This window comes from Pogona vitticeps, chromosome 5 (genome assembly GCF_051106095.1).
Source record: "Pogona vitticeps strain Pit_001003342236 chromosome 5, PviZW2.1, whole genome shotgun sequence".
Taxonomy (NCBI): Eukaryota; Metazoa; Chordata; class Lepidosauria; order Squamata; family Agamidae; genus Pogona; species Pogona vitticeps.
Genome location: NC_135787.1, coordinates 159,992,499 through 160,012,004, shown reverse-complemented (window position 1 = coordinate 160,012,004; position 19,506 = coordinate 159,992,499). Strand labels below are relative to the sequence as shown.

General features: G+C 41.5%; 1 protein-coding gene across 2 annotated transcripts in view; it reads left to right on the top strand.

Annotated features, from left to right (window-relative positions):
- Nucleotides 1-992: 992 nt before the first annotated feature.
- LOC110076071 (retinoic acid-induced protein 3) overlaps nt 993-19,506 on the top strand; it is a 31,539-nt gene continuing 13,025 nt past the window's right edge. The window contains exons 1-5 of one of the 2 annotated variants that reach the window (XM_020787920.3): nt 993-6,245; nt 8,742-8,826; nt 9,869-9,937; nt 13,456-14,390; nt 16,579-16,646. In XM_020787920.3, coding sequence (XP_020643579.3) covers nt 13,490-14,390; nt 16,579-16,646 — 969 coding nt within the window. In that variant the 5' untranslated portion in view covers nt 993-6,245; nt 8,742-8,826; nt 9,869-9,937; nt 13,456-13,489. Of the gene's footprint in view, nt 6,246-8,741; nt 8,827-9,868; nt 9,938-10,669; nt 11,040-13,455; nt 14,391-16,578; nt 16,647-19,506 lie in introns of those variants that run through there. The other variant, XM_078376093.1, reaches the window with a different exon arrangement.

Sequence of the window (19,506 nt, the reverse complement as noted above, 5' to 3'; positions counted from 1 at the left end):
TTTTTAGATCAAGCACATGGTGCTGGGACCTCCCTTATGCTGGCTATAACTCCGCCCCGGCACCGAATGCCTCAGTTCCTTTTCGACCGCCACTGTTGCAGCTTCGTTTGGAACTTCGCCTGAGGTTGCAGCCCAAAAGGCAGTGAAAATGGCAGCCAAACCAAAATCGTCCTTGAGGTCGACAGCCGTGGCATCGACACTGTTGCAATCTTCAACATTGAGTTTGAAGAAGAAAACCCCTAAGACTGCTAAAGCTGCTAAAATCTCAGCACTGAGGCCGTAGATATCCCGGCAATATTCGGTGATCCTGAGTGTACCCTCTGAGGAACAGGATGTACCCCTACAGCTGCTACCGCTATCCCCTTCTGTCAGTGATATTCCTGATTGGGGTGACACCTCTCTAGAGTTTGTTGAATTGGCACAGGCCAGCCCACATTCTTAGTTGGGTTCATTGATGCAGCAACCGGTGGCCTCGCCACCACCGCCGGCTCCTACTGAGGTTCCTCGCAAGAGAACCCATAAATCCCAACACCTGGAGCTGCCTGAGCAACCAGACCTATATAGCCAGCATTTGGAGCCGACGGGGTACTCTGCTTGTCGAGGCCGATGGCATTACCTTGACTACCTACTGGCCTATGGGTCGGAGGACTTTGAATGGGACCTGCCTTTTCATCCAGGACCCTGTCGATATGACCTGTACCCTCAGTATGGATACTTTGAACCCTATGCTCAGCCCTTTTTGCGGGCTCCAGCTCAGTACCGCAGATGGCGTGACATTGCACCTGAGGCTAAAGAGGGCTATATTCCTCTGCCTCCTTCTCAACCTTGCAAAAGGCACCTGCCACTGGCCTCTGCTACTGTTGGAGGAGTCAAGCGTTCTTGGCTGGCACCAGACCCAGAGGTGAGCCGTGTGAGCTATGTCCAGCGACTCTTGGGGTTGATGGTATCCACCATGGCTGTGGTGCAACATGCACGGCTGAAGATGTGGTCTCTTCAGGCCTGGTTCCTGTCACTGTTCTTGATGACTCACGGCCATCCGTCCACACTGCTGCAGGTTACGTCAGAGTTTGCTGCACAGCTTGATTGGTGGAGACTCCCTTCCAATTTGCTGGTAGGAAGGGTTTTTGGCCTCTTCACTCCCATGATCCAAGTCACTGTGAATGCCAGCCTGACAGGCTGGGACACTCATCTCAGCTGCCACACAGTTCACAGCCGCTGGTCCTCGGTGGAGGCTGGCCTTCATATCAACAAACTGGAGCTCCTGGCGATTGTCAAAACATTTCGAGCCTTCGAGCCCCTGCTCCATGGTCGTGTAATCCAAGTAGTGTCAGACAAAACCATAATAGTTTATTATACTGTATAAACAAACAGGGCGGCACTCACTCATTGCACCTTCTGTTTCATACCATCAGCCTTTGCGAATGGTGCTTTATCTGGCACATATACTCTGTGGCTGTGCATGTAGCAGGCAAGGGGAATACCTTTGCAGACCATCCAAGCGGGCTACAATCCTGCTCCCACGAATGGGTTCTAGACAATGCAACCTTTCACCACCTCTGCCGTCAATGGGGAACTCCAGAAATAGATGTTTTTGCATCCCAAGACAACAAGAAATGTACTAGGTATTACTCACAAGCCAGCGTCAGCCACTAGTCCCTAGGGGATGCATTTCTTGTGCAATGGTCATCTGGCCTCCTTTACATGTTCCCACCCATTTCCATTCTCCAAAGGACCATCATAAGGATCTGACATGAAAATGCGGATGTGATCCTTATAGTCCCTTGGTGGCCTCGTCAGCCATGGTTCTCAATTCTACTCTCCAGAGCCTCAGAATACGTCAGGCTGAAGATGGTTCCTCACCTACTATCTCGAGACAAAGGATGGATTTTTCATCCAGATCTTGAATCCCTCCACCTGACAGCCTGGAGACTTCCCTGACTGTAGTAGATGTTTATTTATTTATTTATTTATTTTACAGTGGGGTCTCGACTTACAAACTTAATCCGTATTGGAAGGCAGTTTGTAAGTCGAAAAGTTTGTAAGTCGAATCAGCATTTCCCATAGGAATGCACTGAAAACCAATTAATCTGTTCCGGCTGTTTTTGGTTCTTAGGTTGAGGGGCATTTCCCATAGGAACTAAGGCAAAGCCGGTTAATCCGTTCCTACCGCTAGGGGCAGAATTTCTTTCTTTCTTTCCTTTTAACCTAAGATGACTTAGGTTAAAAAAAAGGAAAGAAATGAGGGAGAGAAGGAGGGAACAGATACCTTTTCAACAGAACACCCTGAAAAGCACATTTTCAGCCAAGACAAGTACCTTCTGGAAAAAACCAAGCACCTTTCAGACAACAGATCACCTTGAAAAGCATCTTTTAAATCAAGACAAGCCAATACAAGCACCTTTTGGGGAAAGGGGGGCAGCAAAGGAGGGAGGGAACACCTTTTAAAAATCCAAAAATCAAAAATTAAAAAAGCACCAAAAAATAAAAATACAGTCCGTACCGCACTGTACCAGGCAATACCGGCAGTACCAGGCAGTACCAGGCAGTCTGAAGACTGTCTCCAAATCTACTCTCAAAACACTGGGAAGAGCGAGGAAGCAGATAAGCACCCTCTTCACTGGCCAATGGTTAACTGAAAGTTCAAACTTCATGCTTTCCCCACCTCAAACACGTTTTTTTGGGTTTGTAACTCGAATCTAAGTGTGCAAGTCGAGTCAATATTTTTCTATCAGAGTGGTTTGTAAGTCGAAATGTTTGTAACTCGAGCCGTTTGTAAGTCGAGGGTTGACTGTATTTATATCCCGCCTATCTAATCAATTAAGATTACTCTAGGCGGCTTACAACAATAAAACAACAACAATACAGTTAAAATAATTATACAAAGGAAAGGTTATGACAAGATGGGACAAAACTAAGGAAGAAGAAGGAAGCAGCCCTCAACCTCTTTGACTTACTCCTATAAATGGAACGTGTTCTGTAGATTTGCATCAGCAAGCCACTTACTTTCCAGCCCAACATCTCTAGATGTACTTCTTCAATTCCTCCTCCACCTATTTCGACAAGGTCTTTCACACTCCACCTTAAAAGTCTCCACAGACTTTGTAGCCCACCAGACTCCATCTTCTCAAGCAGCCATGCTCTTTAGACATCCTACCTTGAAGCAGTTCCTATGAGGGCTGAAAAATATGCTCCCTACAAACCCCTAATGCCACAGTGGTCATTCCAACTAGTTCTTCAACGACGCATGAGGCCTCCCTTTGAACCCTTGGCTTCTGCTTCACTCCGCTTGTTGTCCTTCAAAACGGCAATCCTCCTGGCAATTATATCAGCCCGAAGGGTTGGAGAACTAGCTGTGTTGAGGGCAGACCCTCCATTCCTGCATTTTCACCCAGACGGGGTGACTCTGCATCTGGACCTTACCTTTCCCCCCAAAGTTTCATCTTCTTTCCACTTGAATCAGCCAATTGTCCTTCCTGGTTTCTTTCCCTCACCAACCTCACCACTCGAAAAGGCTCTAACCTCCCTTGATGTCAAGCGAGCTCTCTCATATTATATCCACAGCACAGGAACTTTCCGTACGACACAATGACTCTTTGTCACCTTTGCTGGTCCCTCTGTGGGAGCACCAGCTTCCTCTCAGACCATCTCAAGATGGATTGTCCAGACCATCCACTTTGCCTATGATTTAGTTGAGACTCCTCTTCCAGGCCCAGTCAGAGCTCACTCTACAAGAGCTGTAGCGTCCTTGGCGGCCTTTCTTCCTGGGGTAGCCATTGCCGACATCTGCTGAACTGCCACATGGGCCACTCCGTTTACCTTCGTCTCCCATTACGGCCTAGATATCTGGGCCAAGGCTGAGGCTGCGGTAGGTCGAGCTGTCCTGGCTTCGGCACTTTCGTGATGTCCCTCCTCCTGGTAAGTGAGCTTCCTAGTCACCCATTAGTGTGCATTCACAGAGACCATGAAAAAGAAAAAGAGGTTACTTACCTGTAACTCTGGTTCTTCAAGTGGTCATCTGTGAATTCACACTCCACGCCCTTCCTTCCCGCTGTACGTCACGTGTGCCACTGCATGCTGTGCAGCGGTGGTCGGTTCAATGGAACTGAGGCATTTGGTGCCGTAGGCAGAGTTATAGACAGTGTGGGGGAGATCAAGCTAGCAAGTTCCGAGGCTGCTCCACGCAAGCGCGGATTAACCCATTAGTGTGAATTCACAGATGACCACTCGAAGAACCAGAGTTACAGGTAGGTAACCTCTTTTTCTGCTCTGGTTAAATCTCAACTACAGTACTGTCCAGTTCAGCTTACCACAGTTTTAGAATAAATATTGATAAATGGAAATGTGTTCAGAAGCGTGACAAAAAGGAGAGCTTGGAAACCAATCCCAGTGAGGAATGATTGTGACATCTGGGTATGTTTACTCTTAGGAACAGAGAATTGATAATGGATGTGATAACTACCTTTAAGTATGTGCCCTGTAAAAGACATTCCAGCTCCATCTGTGTGTTCACTTCAGCACTGGATTCTCTGGACATTTTCTTTCGACATATCTGTACTACAAACATTTGGTGGTCATGGTTGCCCACAAAGAAGCCCAAGAATTGAATCTTAGTGAGGATCCTGAGAATTCTGTGTTAGAATCCTAACAAAACTAGAACTCAAATAAACATAATTAAGAACAAGCTTTGTTGAGGAACAATCATCCTGGCTTCTGCAAAAAAGAAAAAAAAAAAACCTCTATCTTACATTTGAGATATCCAGTGTAACATGGTGGACAGAGTGACAGACTAGGACTCAGGAGACCTGGGTTCAAATCCCCACACATCTATGGAAATTCACTGGGGGTGACAATGATAAAAGCACTTCTTAATACCTTGTTTACACAGACATAGGAGTCTACCACCATGACATCACAAAGGATCTCTTCCAAGGGTATGTTTTTGACCCTCCTTTCTCAGGGAAGGGCAAATTGCTGACCTTACAGCCCACCTAATGGTCAAAAGAAAGGATGCAGCTGTTTCCCTCCTTGGTGAATTTTCTGTAATAAGGCAGAAGTAAGAAAACAAAGTAGGTTTTCAAATAGAAGATGATTCCATCTGGACTTCCTGTAAAATTCTATGAACAAGTCAGAAGGGAGTGAATAATAAAAGCCTTGTCTGGAAGCAGCCCATGAAACACATCCAATAATGGAAGAAAACTAGTGTTCCACATTAGGAGCAATGTTGCTTAATTTATTCATAAATTACTGTCTTTAGCCAAGTTTGTTGATCACAGATTATTCAGGGTAGTGAAAATCTAATCAAGTTTTTCAAAAGGCTCACTCCAAATTTAGTAAATGGGCAACAAAACTGAAAGTGAAATGCAATTTATATATATAAAAAAGCATTGTTCATCGGGGAAATGCCCACACACACACACACATAGAAGCAAATTAAATTCCATCTTGACACATAAACTGAAGGATATGTGACTGTGCTGGAAAGAGATCCTGAATGTGATGCTCAGTGAAAACATCACTGGATTGTAGTGAAAAAGGTGAATTTTGTGCCATGCATAATTAAGAAATAGAGGGAAACATTTCAGATCACCTATCACGAAAAGGCTATTACAGAGCTGGAAAAGGTACAGGAAAAAATGACCAACAGAATCAAATGAGGTGAGACATTTTCCTTAACAGGGAAAGAGAATCTTTTTTCAGTTTAGAAGGAAAGACCGAAAGGGGGGGAGGAAAAGGGGGGGAGATATAACTCTTACGAAACTAGGCATGGTGTGGAGAAATTGGGCAGATAGGGGGGAAAATCCCTCGTAATACTAGAAAGTGGGGTTACCAGCTGTCTAAATCGATTGCTGGTAGAATAAAAGCAAATAGCAGAAAGTGTTTCTTCTAACAATGCACATTTACCTTGTGGAATTTAATGTCAGGTGATAAGGTGATAGGTAGTAACTTAAATGGCTATGAAGAGAAATAGATTCCTGGAGGATCGGTCCATCAATGAGTATCATCAACCATGATAGCTAAATGGCACTTCTGTGTTACATAGGCTCTGAAAACCTATGAAAAACAACACTACCAATCAACAGGCACAAATACCCCATCTTTTTCCTTTCTAACAGAAAGAAAACAGAGGAAGTGATGGGAAAACACAGGAGGGTAACAAGAAAAACATGGTGTCTGGAAACCACCCACATTCCAAGAGTGAGATAGGATAATTGCCCCCTGAAAGCTTCATCTGGAAACATCCTGGGGTTAGTTTGTTTTCAAATGTATCAAAGATAAAACCTTTTTTCTTTTTTTTGGCTCACACTCTATCATAATTTTTTTTCATGATCCACTCTCATCCCTGAAGGCTTTTGGAGGCCCTTCCAGGTTTATCATATCCTTGTGTTGTTATTATTTCCCATTCCAGTAGGTTATCACCAATCTATAATATGTGTCAATTTCCCCCTTTTATTACAGCTGCACATCTATCCACTTTTAAACTGCACACTTTTCTCCCAGCTGCGCATTTTAGGTCTGCATTCACTCTGTTAAGTAAACACTGCTGGAAAATGAACAGTGGGGAGAACCATTGCCTTCCTGCCCAGCTTGTAGGCATTTTAGAAGCATCCGATTTTCTTCTGCTGAAGACAGGAGATTTGACTAAATGGGCTCTTGAGTTGACCCCTGCAGCAAATGGAAATTAATGGCCAAGTTTAAGCCAGCCAATGCTCTATGTCATTTCCTGCATCGTTTAAAATAAGAAGCTTGTGGTGAAAAAGCTAGTGATCTACGTTGCTATAATAAGCCCTTGCTTTCATCCATAACATTTGCACCGTTCTTACGAAAACAAAATAAGACAGAACAAGAACTGCTGGACACCTCAGTGGTTTAGGCATCCAGCTAAAGAGCCAGAGGTTGCGAGTTTGATTCCCCACTGTGCCTCCCTAACTGTAGGGTCACTTCCAGCTGTGCAGCTCTAAGGTTATGATAATTAAAAACAAAACAAAATACTTTGCCAGATAATCTGGAACCACCTTTACTATTTCTTAAAATTCTCTTAGCTCATTTGATCACCAATATATTTCTGAGATGTTTTCTCGGAGCCGTGTGCCTGGCCAATTGCACTTGCAGATGAAGCTTGTGTTTATCTTCCAATGACCACCCACGCATTGAAATAAGCTAATTTGCAAGATATGGTCGGTGAGAAGAGCCTGCACTAGGACTGATAGAGAGGCAGTTTTCAGCGCTTAAGGAAGCCCGAGTTCTGGTAACAAATTAACAATGGGTACAACTAAACAGCGCGCATATCATGGCCTGGATCAGTCTAGGTCATGCTAAACAGGGTCACTTTGAGGTGCATGCCTCAAGGGAAAGAAAAGACAAACAAAATAATCCCCTTCCTCTTTCCTCCTCTATGTTTTGCCTAAGTGACTTAATGATCTTGAGAAATTGAAAGCTTTCGCTTTCTGGGTTTTTAAAATTGTTGCTAACTGACATAGTTCATTAGTGATGTATTTTTTTGCATTGAAAGGGCTTTTAAAAAAAATTTCAAGTTTTTGCTGATGCATTAGCCACAACTTAAAAGAAATAAAAAATTCCTCTCCCTTTCCTCTGCAGGGGACTGAGAAGGACATTTTCCATTTCTCAAGATAGTTAAGCAGCTTAAACAATAGGACAGCTTAAGCCATCCACATTGGTTGAATCCCAGTGATCACACACACCGGAATCAAACCAAAACAGAGCAACTGTACCTGCATCCCTCCTCCCACCCACCCCCCCAAAAATCACCAACATTCAGTTGGTGACAGGGATCCAGAAGGTGTGTGTAGACATCAGTCAGCGACAGGCCGGTTACCAGGAAAAGGAATGAACCAGTCTATCCCAGACCTGGACCAAAGCATGGAACAAATACCCATCTGGTCATATCCTGTGTCAGTTTGATCCATGCAAAGTGATGCTAATTTAGTAATAGTGATGCTAATTCCCAGCTTGTTGTTGTTGATGACAATTGTGATGACAATAACTTAACAAAGGAGAGGCAGGGATATTGGATCCATGCATTTAAGTCTGTAAAATATGTTTACTAGGACAATTGTGCAGATTGTGCTTATGCAATAGAGAGGCACTTCTAGAATAGTTGAACACCTCCTCACCTTTAACTGCCAACAAATTTTCCAAGGATCATCACTCTATATGTGGCCAAACCATGAGTGTTGCCCAGGTAGTGTAGGCAAAGATAAGATCTGTCCCACCTTTGTTAACCTGCTGGGTTAAAAACCTGGCAGCCTGCTCAGAATAAACAACTGTCATTAAGCAAGATCTTCTGATAATTTAGGACAATGAGGACTGAAATCAATTGGCTGTACCTCTGAAGTTGTCCTTTGGTCTTTTGTCCATTCACAGGATTTGTTCCTCAGCTTGCTGTACATATCATCAATCAATTTAAACAGCCCTATATCATTAACGGTTAAGGGATGGTTTTGGAGAAATTGAATTAAAGGTATTTAAGAGGTCTTTCTATGCAACCCTCGGTTAGAATAGGAAGGTGTTTCGGAAAGTTCTGTTGTTCAAGGGGAGCAATCAGTCTGAATACCGAATAGATGACCCAGCCAGCCTGGATGTTCCATTCATTCTCATTCTCCATCAGTCACTGGAAGAAAGGATAGCTGAGTAGATTTGGTGCCGGGGCTGATCAATTTTTATGGTAACTTTGGAAGACTGCCTCAGGGGTTACTGTAGTCACTGCAATTCCTCTTTTGCAGAAGGATTATCAAGTGCAGCTGCTTGCTCTTCGGAAAGAGCATGTCAAGTACATCTATCTGAAAACCCATCAGTTCCAACCGGACTGTAAGTAGCCTGAGATGTATAACACCTACTATAAAGCTGTTCAAAAACTTAATGTATTGTATCAGGATCATTGGCAACAATGGCGTCCTTGTCAGAAATAGACGGAATGTGGCGCAACTGGGCACTCCATCTTTGCAGAGCCTTCATGCCAATGACAAACCATTTTTTCTCAGCCCATTCATAACTTTTTTGCTCATCTCAAAATACATTTCACTGAATGAGTCTTACTATTGTTGAACTCATGTTTCCCTGTCCTTAGACACTCTCTTTCTAGCACAGTTCAACGTGTGCTAAACACATATAACTATTTGTGCTACCCTGTGTGTACCTAGGCGTGCATATTACAATGTATTGCTCATATTATGTAATATTACAGTATTACTGCACATATATCTGAAGAGGTGGATTGTAAGCCATGGAAGCTCACAATGAAATAGATTTGTTTGTCTTGAGGAAAATATGATACTCTTGTTTTTGTTTGGATTCTGCTGTTGCTGAAACAGAGTTAACATAGCTGTCTCTCTGAAAAATACTGCATTACAGTATTTTATACCAGCAAAAATCCTGTTAGGTTACTTATGAGGCAGAGATGCAATGGTGAGAACTATAGCAATACATTGCTGCTAGTTAATGAGTCGCCACTTACATCCCTCATTGTGTTCCATTCCATGAAGTGGTGCACAATGAAGGATACAAGTGGCAACTCATTAATTAGTGGCAACAAATAGCCTCTGTTGTTTATGCCATTGCACTTATGCCTTCCCTAAATAATCATAAAGATTCTGGCCATTATGCTGTATTAAGCTAAATTATACTATTTACATATCTATGACTTTTAATGGACAATTGATTTCTTCTCCAAGATGTAATGTTACTTATCCTGGATGTAATGAAATAGTCAATAAACCCCACACAATTAGGTTAATGGGTCATTACAGTGCCATTTCAAAGAACACCAAACACGGTGATGAAATTCCTAAAGAGCAATGTTTTTAGCAATGATACATACCTAGAATAACTGCTTTGTTCCTTTCTGTGTTAGATGTAAAAATAAACATACACATTATGAAGATCTGGGAGACAGAGTATCCACCCAACTGCTTCCAAACAGGTAATTTTTTACATGAGCAATATAGAGACATATAGGTAGGAAGGTGGGGCTGCTGAAGTCTCTGTGGCTTCCATTTCCCCCACCAATTATCATTTTCAAAATACTTGCTACTTCCAAGCTCTGCAGTTTTGCTAGTGAAATTGCTCAGATCCATTCTGACTTTTATCCCACTCTAGGAAAACGCCCACAGGTGTGCAGCTTCTTCATTTTGGATGAGTATCTGTTGTTGACATCTGAGGAGACAAACAAAGCATTTCATACACTTCACCCTGTGTTTATGTGCTTGACCACTGCTCCTCTTGGCAGGCAAAGCCCTGCTCAGGGAAGCTGTTAAATTCCATGTCAGTGTCAAGATAGCTCTGTAGAGAAAGGAAATGACATCGGTCATCAAGGACAGAGCTGTAAAAACATTGTGAGAACAGCCATCCCTTGATCCTTTTATTGTGGAGAATGGCAGTGCTACATTTGTGGTTCCTGGCCAAAGTAGCCGAGAAAGTGATGGCAGATCAGCTGTCAGATATTTTGGGATGAAACAGTTATCTGCAGCCATTTCAGGCACACTTGCAGCCAGGATCCAGGAAACAAATCACTTTCCTTTACCTTGATTAGCAATTGATATCAGAAGGACTGTATTGAGCTACTAGAAATCCTCTGCTCACAGACGTATCTCCAGTGATGAGCAGGATCACACCCAGTGTATGCTTATGTTTTAAAGTATCTGTTGCAAGCAAGTCATTCTTTAAAATATGAAAAATGGAAAGGCTGGGTGGTGTGCTAGAAAAACTGTAAGAACTGAATACCTCATACAACACTTTGTTTCTCCAAGTGACCAACTTGGTGGTGGTAGTGGTGGAGGAACCAGAATAGGTGTGTCTTCGTTGATGTCTTAGCTGCCCTGGGAGTGTGTTTTTGGTCCTTAGCTCCTCAAGACAGGAAAACGAATGGTAATAATAATATTAGTGTTCATAGATTCTTGTCCTTCAAAGTGCTGCTGAGGTAGGCTTGGAGTTGTGATTTTTGTCAGAACAGACAAGAGTAAGCACTGCTGAAGTTTTTCTCCTCCACGCTCCAAGCCTCACTTTACAATCAGATCACAGCAAAGGTAAGGAAAAGAAACTGAGCCACGGATCTTCTAGGAGCTTTCTAAATAAAAATTTTCTAGCAGGGTTAGAGCTTCTTTTTTCTACTCCTCATCTTTCCAGGATGTTCATATTTTGGGTGTACTGTAAGCAGAAAATTTATGGGTGGTGGTTGCCTGTCTTTTCCTTGAGGTTAGAATTTCACCCATGGACAGATTTTGCTCAGTTTCAAAAATATGTGTTATGGGGGAAAGGGTTTTTATGGATAATGAAGAGAAGAAGCAACTATATCTTAAAATGAAAACAGCTTGTTTCACAAAACTATAATGCACATTTTCTTGTCTGCCTTCATTCTACAAACTGAAACTCCTCCTTCTCTAGAAGAGGAGAAGGGTCCCTGATTCATTTTATATTTGGGACTTTTATATCCTATCTTTCCTTCAAGGAATTTGGGGCAGGATAATCCCATGTTTGACAGACAACAGCATTGTAGGGTAGGTCCAAATATGAGACATTGGCATGCCTTGGAAAACAAATTGATATTCAGGGCTAAGGAGGAAGCTGAATTCAGATCATCTTGATTGAAGCAGAACACTATCAGACATAAGTTCCAATCCTTCTGTTCCAATGATGGTGCTGCCAGGAATCCACAATTATTAAGCTGTCATAGCCAGGGGCAAGTGCTATAAAGGTGGATCTCCTTATGTTGTCATACTTATTTAGCTCCCCTGAATCAATGAATGTACTGTTGTGCTGGTGTTCCATGAATGTACTTATGAATGTATATATGCATTGTAATTACATTTATGTCTAGCTTTCCTCAAAATAGCTGAAAGCAACATGCATGGCTCTTCCTCACACTTTCCCATTACTGCAACCTTGAGAAGTAGACCAAGTTGAGAGAATAATTGGTCACCTAGTATATTTTATGGCCAAGCAGAGATTAGAATGCAGCTTTCCTAATGCTTAGTCCAATGTTGTCCTTATTATTACTACGTTGCACTTCATATTTCTCAGCACTGCAGACCAAAGGGTCAAGCCTGAAAATTAGAAGTTGAGTCCGAAAAATCTGAGGGCGAGATGACAAGTTTTCAAAATCACAGATTTTTTAATTTCAGGAAGCCAATTAATAGCTATTGGCAATTGCTTTAGATTAGTAACCAAAGATTTTGATAGAACTCTAGTAGCTGAAAATAGCATAGGAAGGAGGATAACCTGATCTTGCTTCCATATTATTTTAATATCTTGTCATAACATTTAGTACTTTGCAATTTTGGTGCTTTCTGTACTTTTGAGGTAGGTTGTTGATAGAAGTCCAACTTTTAGAAGGTATGTTTTTCCTTGTTGCTTATCAAAAATTCTAAATCCAACTTATTAAAATTATCTCTTTTGTCCTGGTAACTTGCTAGTTCCATTGTAGTCTTGTGGTTTTGTTTTCTAAAACTGGAGATGGCTAAAATTTATAATATGGAGCAAAAGATGTGAATGATCCTTAAAATTTAGCCAGCTGCTGAAAAATATTCTTTGCAATTCGGTCATGCCTCCATGTGCAATCCCACTGGTGATAGCTTAGGGAATCCAGCTAGGATACTGTTCCTTGAGATTTGTGACAGGCCCAACATATGTAGCTCACACATTACTTCATAATTATTTTCTAATAGTCTCTAGTGCAAATAATTTAGTCTTGGGTTGAACATATGAATTCCTCAGTTTCAGCATGACGACTTAACATTATCATTGAGGTCATGTAATGGCTTCTCAAGCCATGTATCCTTGCACTGTGGAACTTTTAGTAATATACAGTAGACCGGTTCTCATTTGCCAGTCCAAATACTGCCCTATTATTATTATTATTATTATTATTATTATTATTATTATTATTATTATTATTATTATTATTATTATTAGTAGTAGTAGTAGTAGTAGTAGTAGTAGTAGTAGTAGTAGTAGTAGTAGTAGTAGTAGTGGTGGTGGTGGTGGTAGTGGTAGTGGTAGTGGTAGTGGTAGTAGTAGTAGTAGTAGTAGTAGTAGTAGTAGTAGTAGTAGCGGCAGCGGCAGCGGTAGCAGCAGCAGCAGCAGCAGCAGCATTTCTTCTTCATGTGGCATAAATGCTTTTAGCCCAGAAATAACCAGCCCCAATTGTGTGAGGAACAAGAGATCCCTCTCTCTGCCTCAGAGACTTCACTATAATCAAGTGAAAGTGAAAGTCTGAAAATGCTGGCTATGTTCTTCCTTGTGGGGAAAACAAGAAAGCCTAGTTTGACTGTGAAAGTCACTTCGTGTCATTGCTAATTTCAGTTTACCAGTAAAATTAAGATTAATTTATCTACCTAACAACAGCATTACACATCAGTGTCATTAACTGCATGCAAAGTTTTTGGTCATTGAATAAGTGTTTGGACGTAGGCTTGTATGACCATTTTTTTCTTCTTCCCCCAGATTTGCTTTCACCAGTAAGGCAACTGCCCCACTTATGATGGCTAACAGCACCCTAGCACCTCCTCCTGGCTGTGGCAACATTGACCCCAACTATTATTTCCTCTGTGACGCCTGCGAAGCCTGGGGCATCAGTTTAGAGACTGTGGCTGCTGCAGGCATCGTGGCTTGCCTGGCAGTCCTGCTGACATGCTTCATTTTTGCTTGGAGGGTCGAAGATAAGAACAAGAAAAACATGGCTGCTCTTCAGTTCCTCTTCATTCTGGGCACCCTGGGAATCCTCAGCCTCCCCTTTGCCTTCATCATCAGGCTTAATAAAATCACTGCCCCCACTCGTTTTCTCTTGCCCGGGGTCCTATTTGCCCTCTGCTTTTCTTGCCTTCTGATGCATGCCTTCAATCTCATCAGGCTGGTGAGAGGAAAGGTTCCCTATTCACAGCTCTCAATACTGCTCCATGCTTTGGGTCTCACGTTTGTTCAGGTCATCGTAGCTATCCAATACATTGTCCTCACTGTAGGACGAGATGGCATAGATCTTGCTAGAATGGGACGGGAACAACGCAACAAAGACTTTGTCATTCTTCTGACCTACGTGATTGTCCTCATGGTCTTTGCCTTTCTGATTTCTACACTTACTTTCTGTGGACCATACAAAGGCTGGAAGAAGCACGGGACATACATCTTTGTCACTCTTTTCTTCTCCATTGCCATCTGGGTAGCATGGATCAGTGTGTTACTTGTGAGTGGTAGATCTGACAGTGTCCAAAGCAAGTGGGATGACCCACTTATTGGTGCTGCTCTGGTGGTGAATGGATGGGTTTTCTTGATGATGTATACAGTGCCAGAGATTTGCTTCCTTGCTACCCCATGCAAAGCTGGGTACTATCCTCCAGAGAAGTCTGCAACCACACAACAAAGTGTTGAAGAGAGTACTCAAGGTACGTACTTTGGCAAACTCAAGGTATGTACTATGCAGCTGTTCTGGTGTGGATGGCTAAACAAGAAATAAAAATGATACTGATATTTTTAAACAGATGTATGGGGGAAACAGTGGGTCAGTTATTGTTTATGCATATGAAAACTCAAGAGAAAAAATATATTATTCAGTGCACTCAAAGTCATGCTTTAGTCCCAGTGAAATCAATGGTGTCTAAATTAGGTGTCTCTAATTACTCTAAGAAGTAACTATGTCTGGAGCTAACCCTTAAGAAGGGAAGAAGTAAATAAACTGTGTTGGATCTGAAAATACAAAGGACAAAAGTTGTGTTTATTTTGGATTTGTAAATATGTGTGCTCACCCACACCTCCTCTCTGTGTCAAACTAGGGAGGGAGGAATCTACTGTTAACACAAGAAAATGATGGAGAGATAAAGTACTAGTCAATTATTTCAATAAATGGCCAGTAAATATATTCAGAACATTACCCAAATTCTATTGGTAAAATACAGTTTGTGCATGTAGCATGATTAAAGGATTTTATCTTAGGACTCACCAGATCTTGGTAGACTGAGCACTCCTATCTCATATACTGTAGTAATGTATATCATTTAAAATTTGAAAATAATAGGGTGCTCAGCAATGTGGTGCAGCTGGTGCCTTCTCTTGCAAAAAAAGGAGGTTTTGTTCTGTTTCTGCATTAGGAGTCACAAGAATCAACAAAGGCTAAAATGCAGAAGGATCATGTATTATTTATTTTATATCCCACCTTTCCCCCAATGTGCAGACCTAGGACAGTTCACAATATGTTTAAGAAAAAGAGAAAAGCTAAAAGCACTGTCAGTTATAGTATTAGAATTTGTTCAGTGGATTGACCTATTTAAAAACATCAACCAAACTTGAAACAACTTAAAGGGAGGGAGGGAGGAAAAGTAAAATGCACACACACATGCCCAATAAAGTGCCAATTCCTTCACAGTCAGTCAGTTGTCAAAGGCAACCCTGGATAGAAAGCCTGCTGGTAGAGTCCAACAAGAAGAGGGCGAACCTAGCCTCCCATGGTAGAGAGTTCCACAAGCTGATGGCTGCAACCAAGAAAACACTTTCTCATATCCTCAGCAAATGTGTTTATAAGGATAGTGAACCGGGCCTTCTCGGCAGCAGCCTCTCACCTCTGGAACAACTTGCCCATGGAGATGCGCCTGACACCCTCTCTGGGTGTCTTTAGAAGCAAAGTCAGGGCCTGACCAAATGGACAGGCTTTCCCTCCTGCTATATCCTAAATTGACATTTTGCTAACTTGGATTTATAGTGCATGTTCATTGTTTTAACTGTTTTAAAATTTGTAATGCCGCCCAGAGTAGACCTTTGGTCTAGATGGGCAGGGAAGAAGTCAAATAAAACAAAACAAAACAAAACAAAACAAAACAAAACAAAACAAAAATAAATAAATAAATAAATAAATAAATAAATAAATAAATAAATAAATAAATAAATAAATAAATAAATAAATAAATAAATAAATTGAACTGCTTGTTAGCCCAGGGCCAGATATGAGTCCTATCTGAGTGCTCAGAAAGGGGTCAAATTTGGAAGTATGATCAGGAAGAGAATTCTATCCCTGTCTACTGAAGTCTCCAGATGAAGAGGGACAACTAGAAGAAGAGACAGTTTACTACAGGTAAAGACTCTCCAGGTAATCAGGAATGCTGATTTTTTTTTTCAAGATCCCGAGTTATATGAAGAGACTGCACCTATGGCAGAAGCTTTCCTCAGGGAAAGAGCTCTCTTGCTGCTCATGCCTTGAAACTTACTTTTTAAAAAAGAACAGCTGAATAGGGCTGTTGATTCCATTTGAGATTTGGAGACAAAATCCTCTTGGTCTCATGTGGGTGTTGTCCTCCACCACCATCCACCATGAGGCTCTAACTGACATGGGCATGGAAATATCTACCTGATCCATGCCATCCCGGTTACCCAAAGCTTTGTCACACATGCTACACAGCTTTGTGACAACAACCATTACACAATGGTAATGCAAAATATAGACAATGACCTTCTCTTGTGTTTAGGAGCTTTTGACACAAAATGTAATCTTGAACTTCCTAGGCTGAATGAAGCTCCATGGCCTGGCCTTCAGCCTCAGTTCTATGGTACTAATTGCTCTGTAATTTCTCTTTTATTTGTTAGCCCCAGATAAAGAAGGAGCTGAGGAAGATGTTTTGCTTCCCCCAAATGGGAACAGCCTCCAGCTAGAGGTAAATGTTTCTCTGGAAAGGTGGGGCAAACAGACATAACCTTATAATTGCTTCATGTATACTCTTTGACTAAAATAATGATGCCGGAGCTAGAGGAGGCTTTCAACAGAGATGAAAGCTCACTGAAGCTAAGTCCCTGAAGTACATCTGTCTATAATCCCAGCTATAACAGGAAAAGATAATATTCATGTAAATTCTGAGGAGGAAAGGTGCACTGTACTTTCTGGGAGGCATTTGAGAGAAACCTTGGGAAGTCAATAAACAGCCACCTGTAACCTCCCTGACATCTCTACAGCCCTTAAATCTTCAGATTCATGTAGCTCCCTCACTTCTCTGCTTCAGGCTCTGTGGGGGAAGGTTGGGGGAGGAAGACTGTAGAAAATTGTTTTCCTCTCCTTTCCATAAATAAATGTATATATGCATCCATCTGTCTGACTTCATTTCTCCTCCAGCATACACGAATACTGTTCTCCAGCAGCTACCTTTCTTTTCTGTAGGCAAGGGAGGAAGTAAGAAGTTCCAAGGTCCTCTTTTTGAAGATGTCCTCTATTTGGAGGGCTACTCAGTCCAGACACACTTTAAAAGTAGAAAAACATAAAGAGGGAGATCAGGTCCTGTGACATGATCAAGTTGCAGTTTTCAGCCTCTAGACTCAGTGGACACATGGGTCTGTCTCCCACTCCCTCCACTTTGAGCCCAGCAAAGTGGAAGTGGAGAAGGTGGCACAGCCGCCGCCACCCCCCCTCAAAAAAAAAAAAAGATAGAGGAGGTGTGCTTTCACAAAAAGATAAATGAGTAGGGCTGGGAGTGGTATCGACTTACCAGATGGGCGGGATACAAATCAAATAAATAAATAAATAAATAAATATTTTGCCACTTATTTATTTTCAGTGCTCTGTAAAATTGGCCACCTTGAGGCAAAGCCTCACTTGACCTGGCCTAGCTACAGCGTACCAAGGATCACTGACTGCTATGCCTTTTTATTGTAATTGTTTTTGTTGATACTTTTAAAAGGACATTTGTGATTATATCTCACCATATAATAAGAGAAACTGGTCTGAATATCATTCTTATCTTGGGTTTTTGTTTATTACATCTGTGCTGTTCTTCCTTATGGAATAGCTCCTTCTCATGCTTCTTCATCATACCTAATTTCTGTTTATCACTGTTCTTCCTCTCAGCTTTCTTTTTTCCTGTTCTCTCTCGAACTGCTCTTCTGTCACTGTCAAATCAGTTGTTCATAATCTGTTCTTTTATTGGTCTCTACACCAAATGGCTCTTACTAATTACATTTGCAGATCATTTATTGTCCATCTTACCCTATTTTTAAACTTTCACATCTGTTTTTGAATCATGCTGACTGTTTTTATTAACAACACTCTTGCTTTGGTTTTTACAAGATTTTAATATTCATGTGGATTACTCCTCTAGTTCTGCTGCTTCTTCGTTTTCATTTTCTTTTTGCTTCTTTTGATATAAAATTTTGGATCAATTTCCCCAATTACACCAGTGGTCACTCCCTTTACTTCATTTTCTCTCATAATTGTTCTATTTCTGATTCTTATTTCAGATCATTGTGTTATTTCTATTAATGTCACTTATTCCCATATCATCTGTGCTCTGCTTCCATTCTGTTTTATTATCTTCAGTCTATTCTACACATGCATTGTCCTCTTCTCTGCCTTTTGTTATCCTGGCTCTTGATAGATTTACACCATTTTCTATAAATACTGTTCATTCTGTTTGCTCTCAGTCCTGGCTTAACCCTCTCCCTACTCTTTATTCCTGTGTTCAGACAGCTGACTGCCTCTGGTGAAAGTCTAAGGAATGAATTGATTTTATTAATTATACATTCATTATAAATTAGATATTCCTTTTTTCATCTTCTTTTTGTTTAGCTAAACAGCAGTATTATCTTTCATTAATTCACAGTGGATGAAATGCAACTGAAAAATCAAGCCAGTGTAACTCCATCAGTGTACATTTCAGCTGTGGATTACTATAAGTAGAGAAGTCATCACACACATTTCCTATTCACACCATGTTGAGTTTCTGATAAAATTCATTTTGCTACACAGTAGAAGTACAGAGACTTGCAGAGGAGAATTGCTATAAGTTCCAAAGAGCCCTCCCCTTTCTCACTGACTGTCACTGAAACTCCTGGTAATTTATTCTGAGATATTTGTAGGAGAAAGAATAAAAAACATTTCTTTACTTACAGTTTCTTCAAGTTACAGACTTCTGTATTCTGCTTTCTATACTCCACACATACTTAGCAAGCAACCAAAGAGACCAACAGCAAAAAAAACAACACTACTAACAACACACTAAACAGAAGAAAAGAACATTCTTAGGAGAGAGGCGGGGCTCTCTTTGAATTCAAAGACTAGAAGGAACTATTGGGTACTGCTGGATAGACTATCAATGCAACCCAGGAAAGTCCCCCCCAGTCACACAAACTACAGGCAGCATGCGAGGTTGTTAACAGAACTCTAACATACCAGTTATGTAGCTTGGTGGAAATAGTAAATACCTACATGGATTTCATCACATCTAGAAATTTATTGCTGAAAGTTGAACAAAAGGAGTCAACACTGGATAATTATGCAGAAGGATTCAGGCTTTCATTAGCATTTTTGTTGTTGTTGTTTAGTCGTGTCCAACTCTTCGTGACCCCATGGACCAGAGCACGCCAGGCCCCTCCTGTCTTCAACTGCCTTGGGTCAAATTCATGTTAGTCACTTCGATGACACTGTCCAACCATCTCTTCCTCTGTCATCCCCTGCTCCTCTTGCCTTCACATTTTCCCAACATCAGGGACTTTTCCAGGGAGTTCTCTCTTCTCATGAGATGGCCAAAG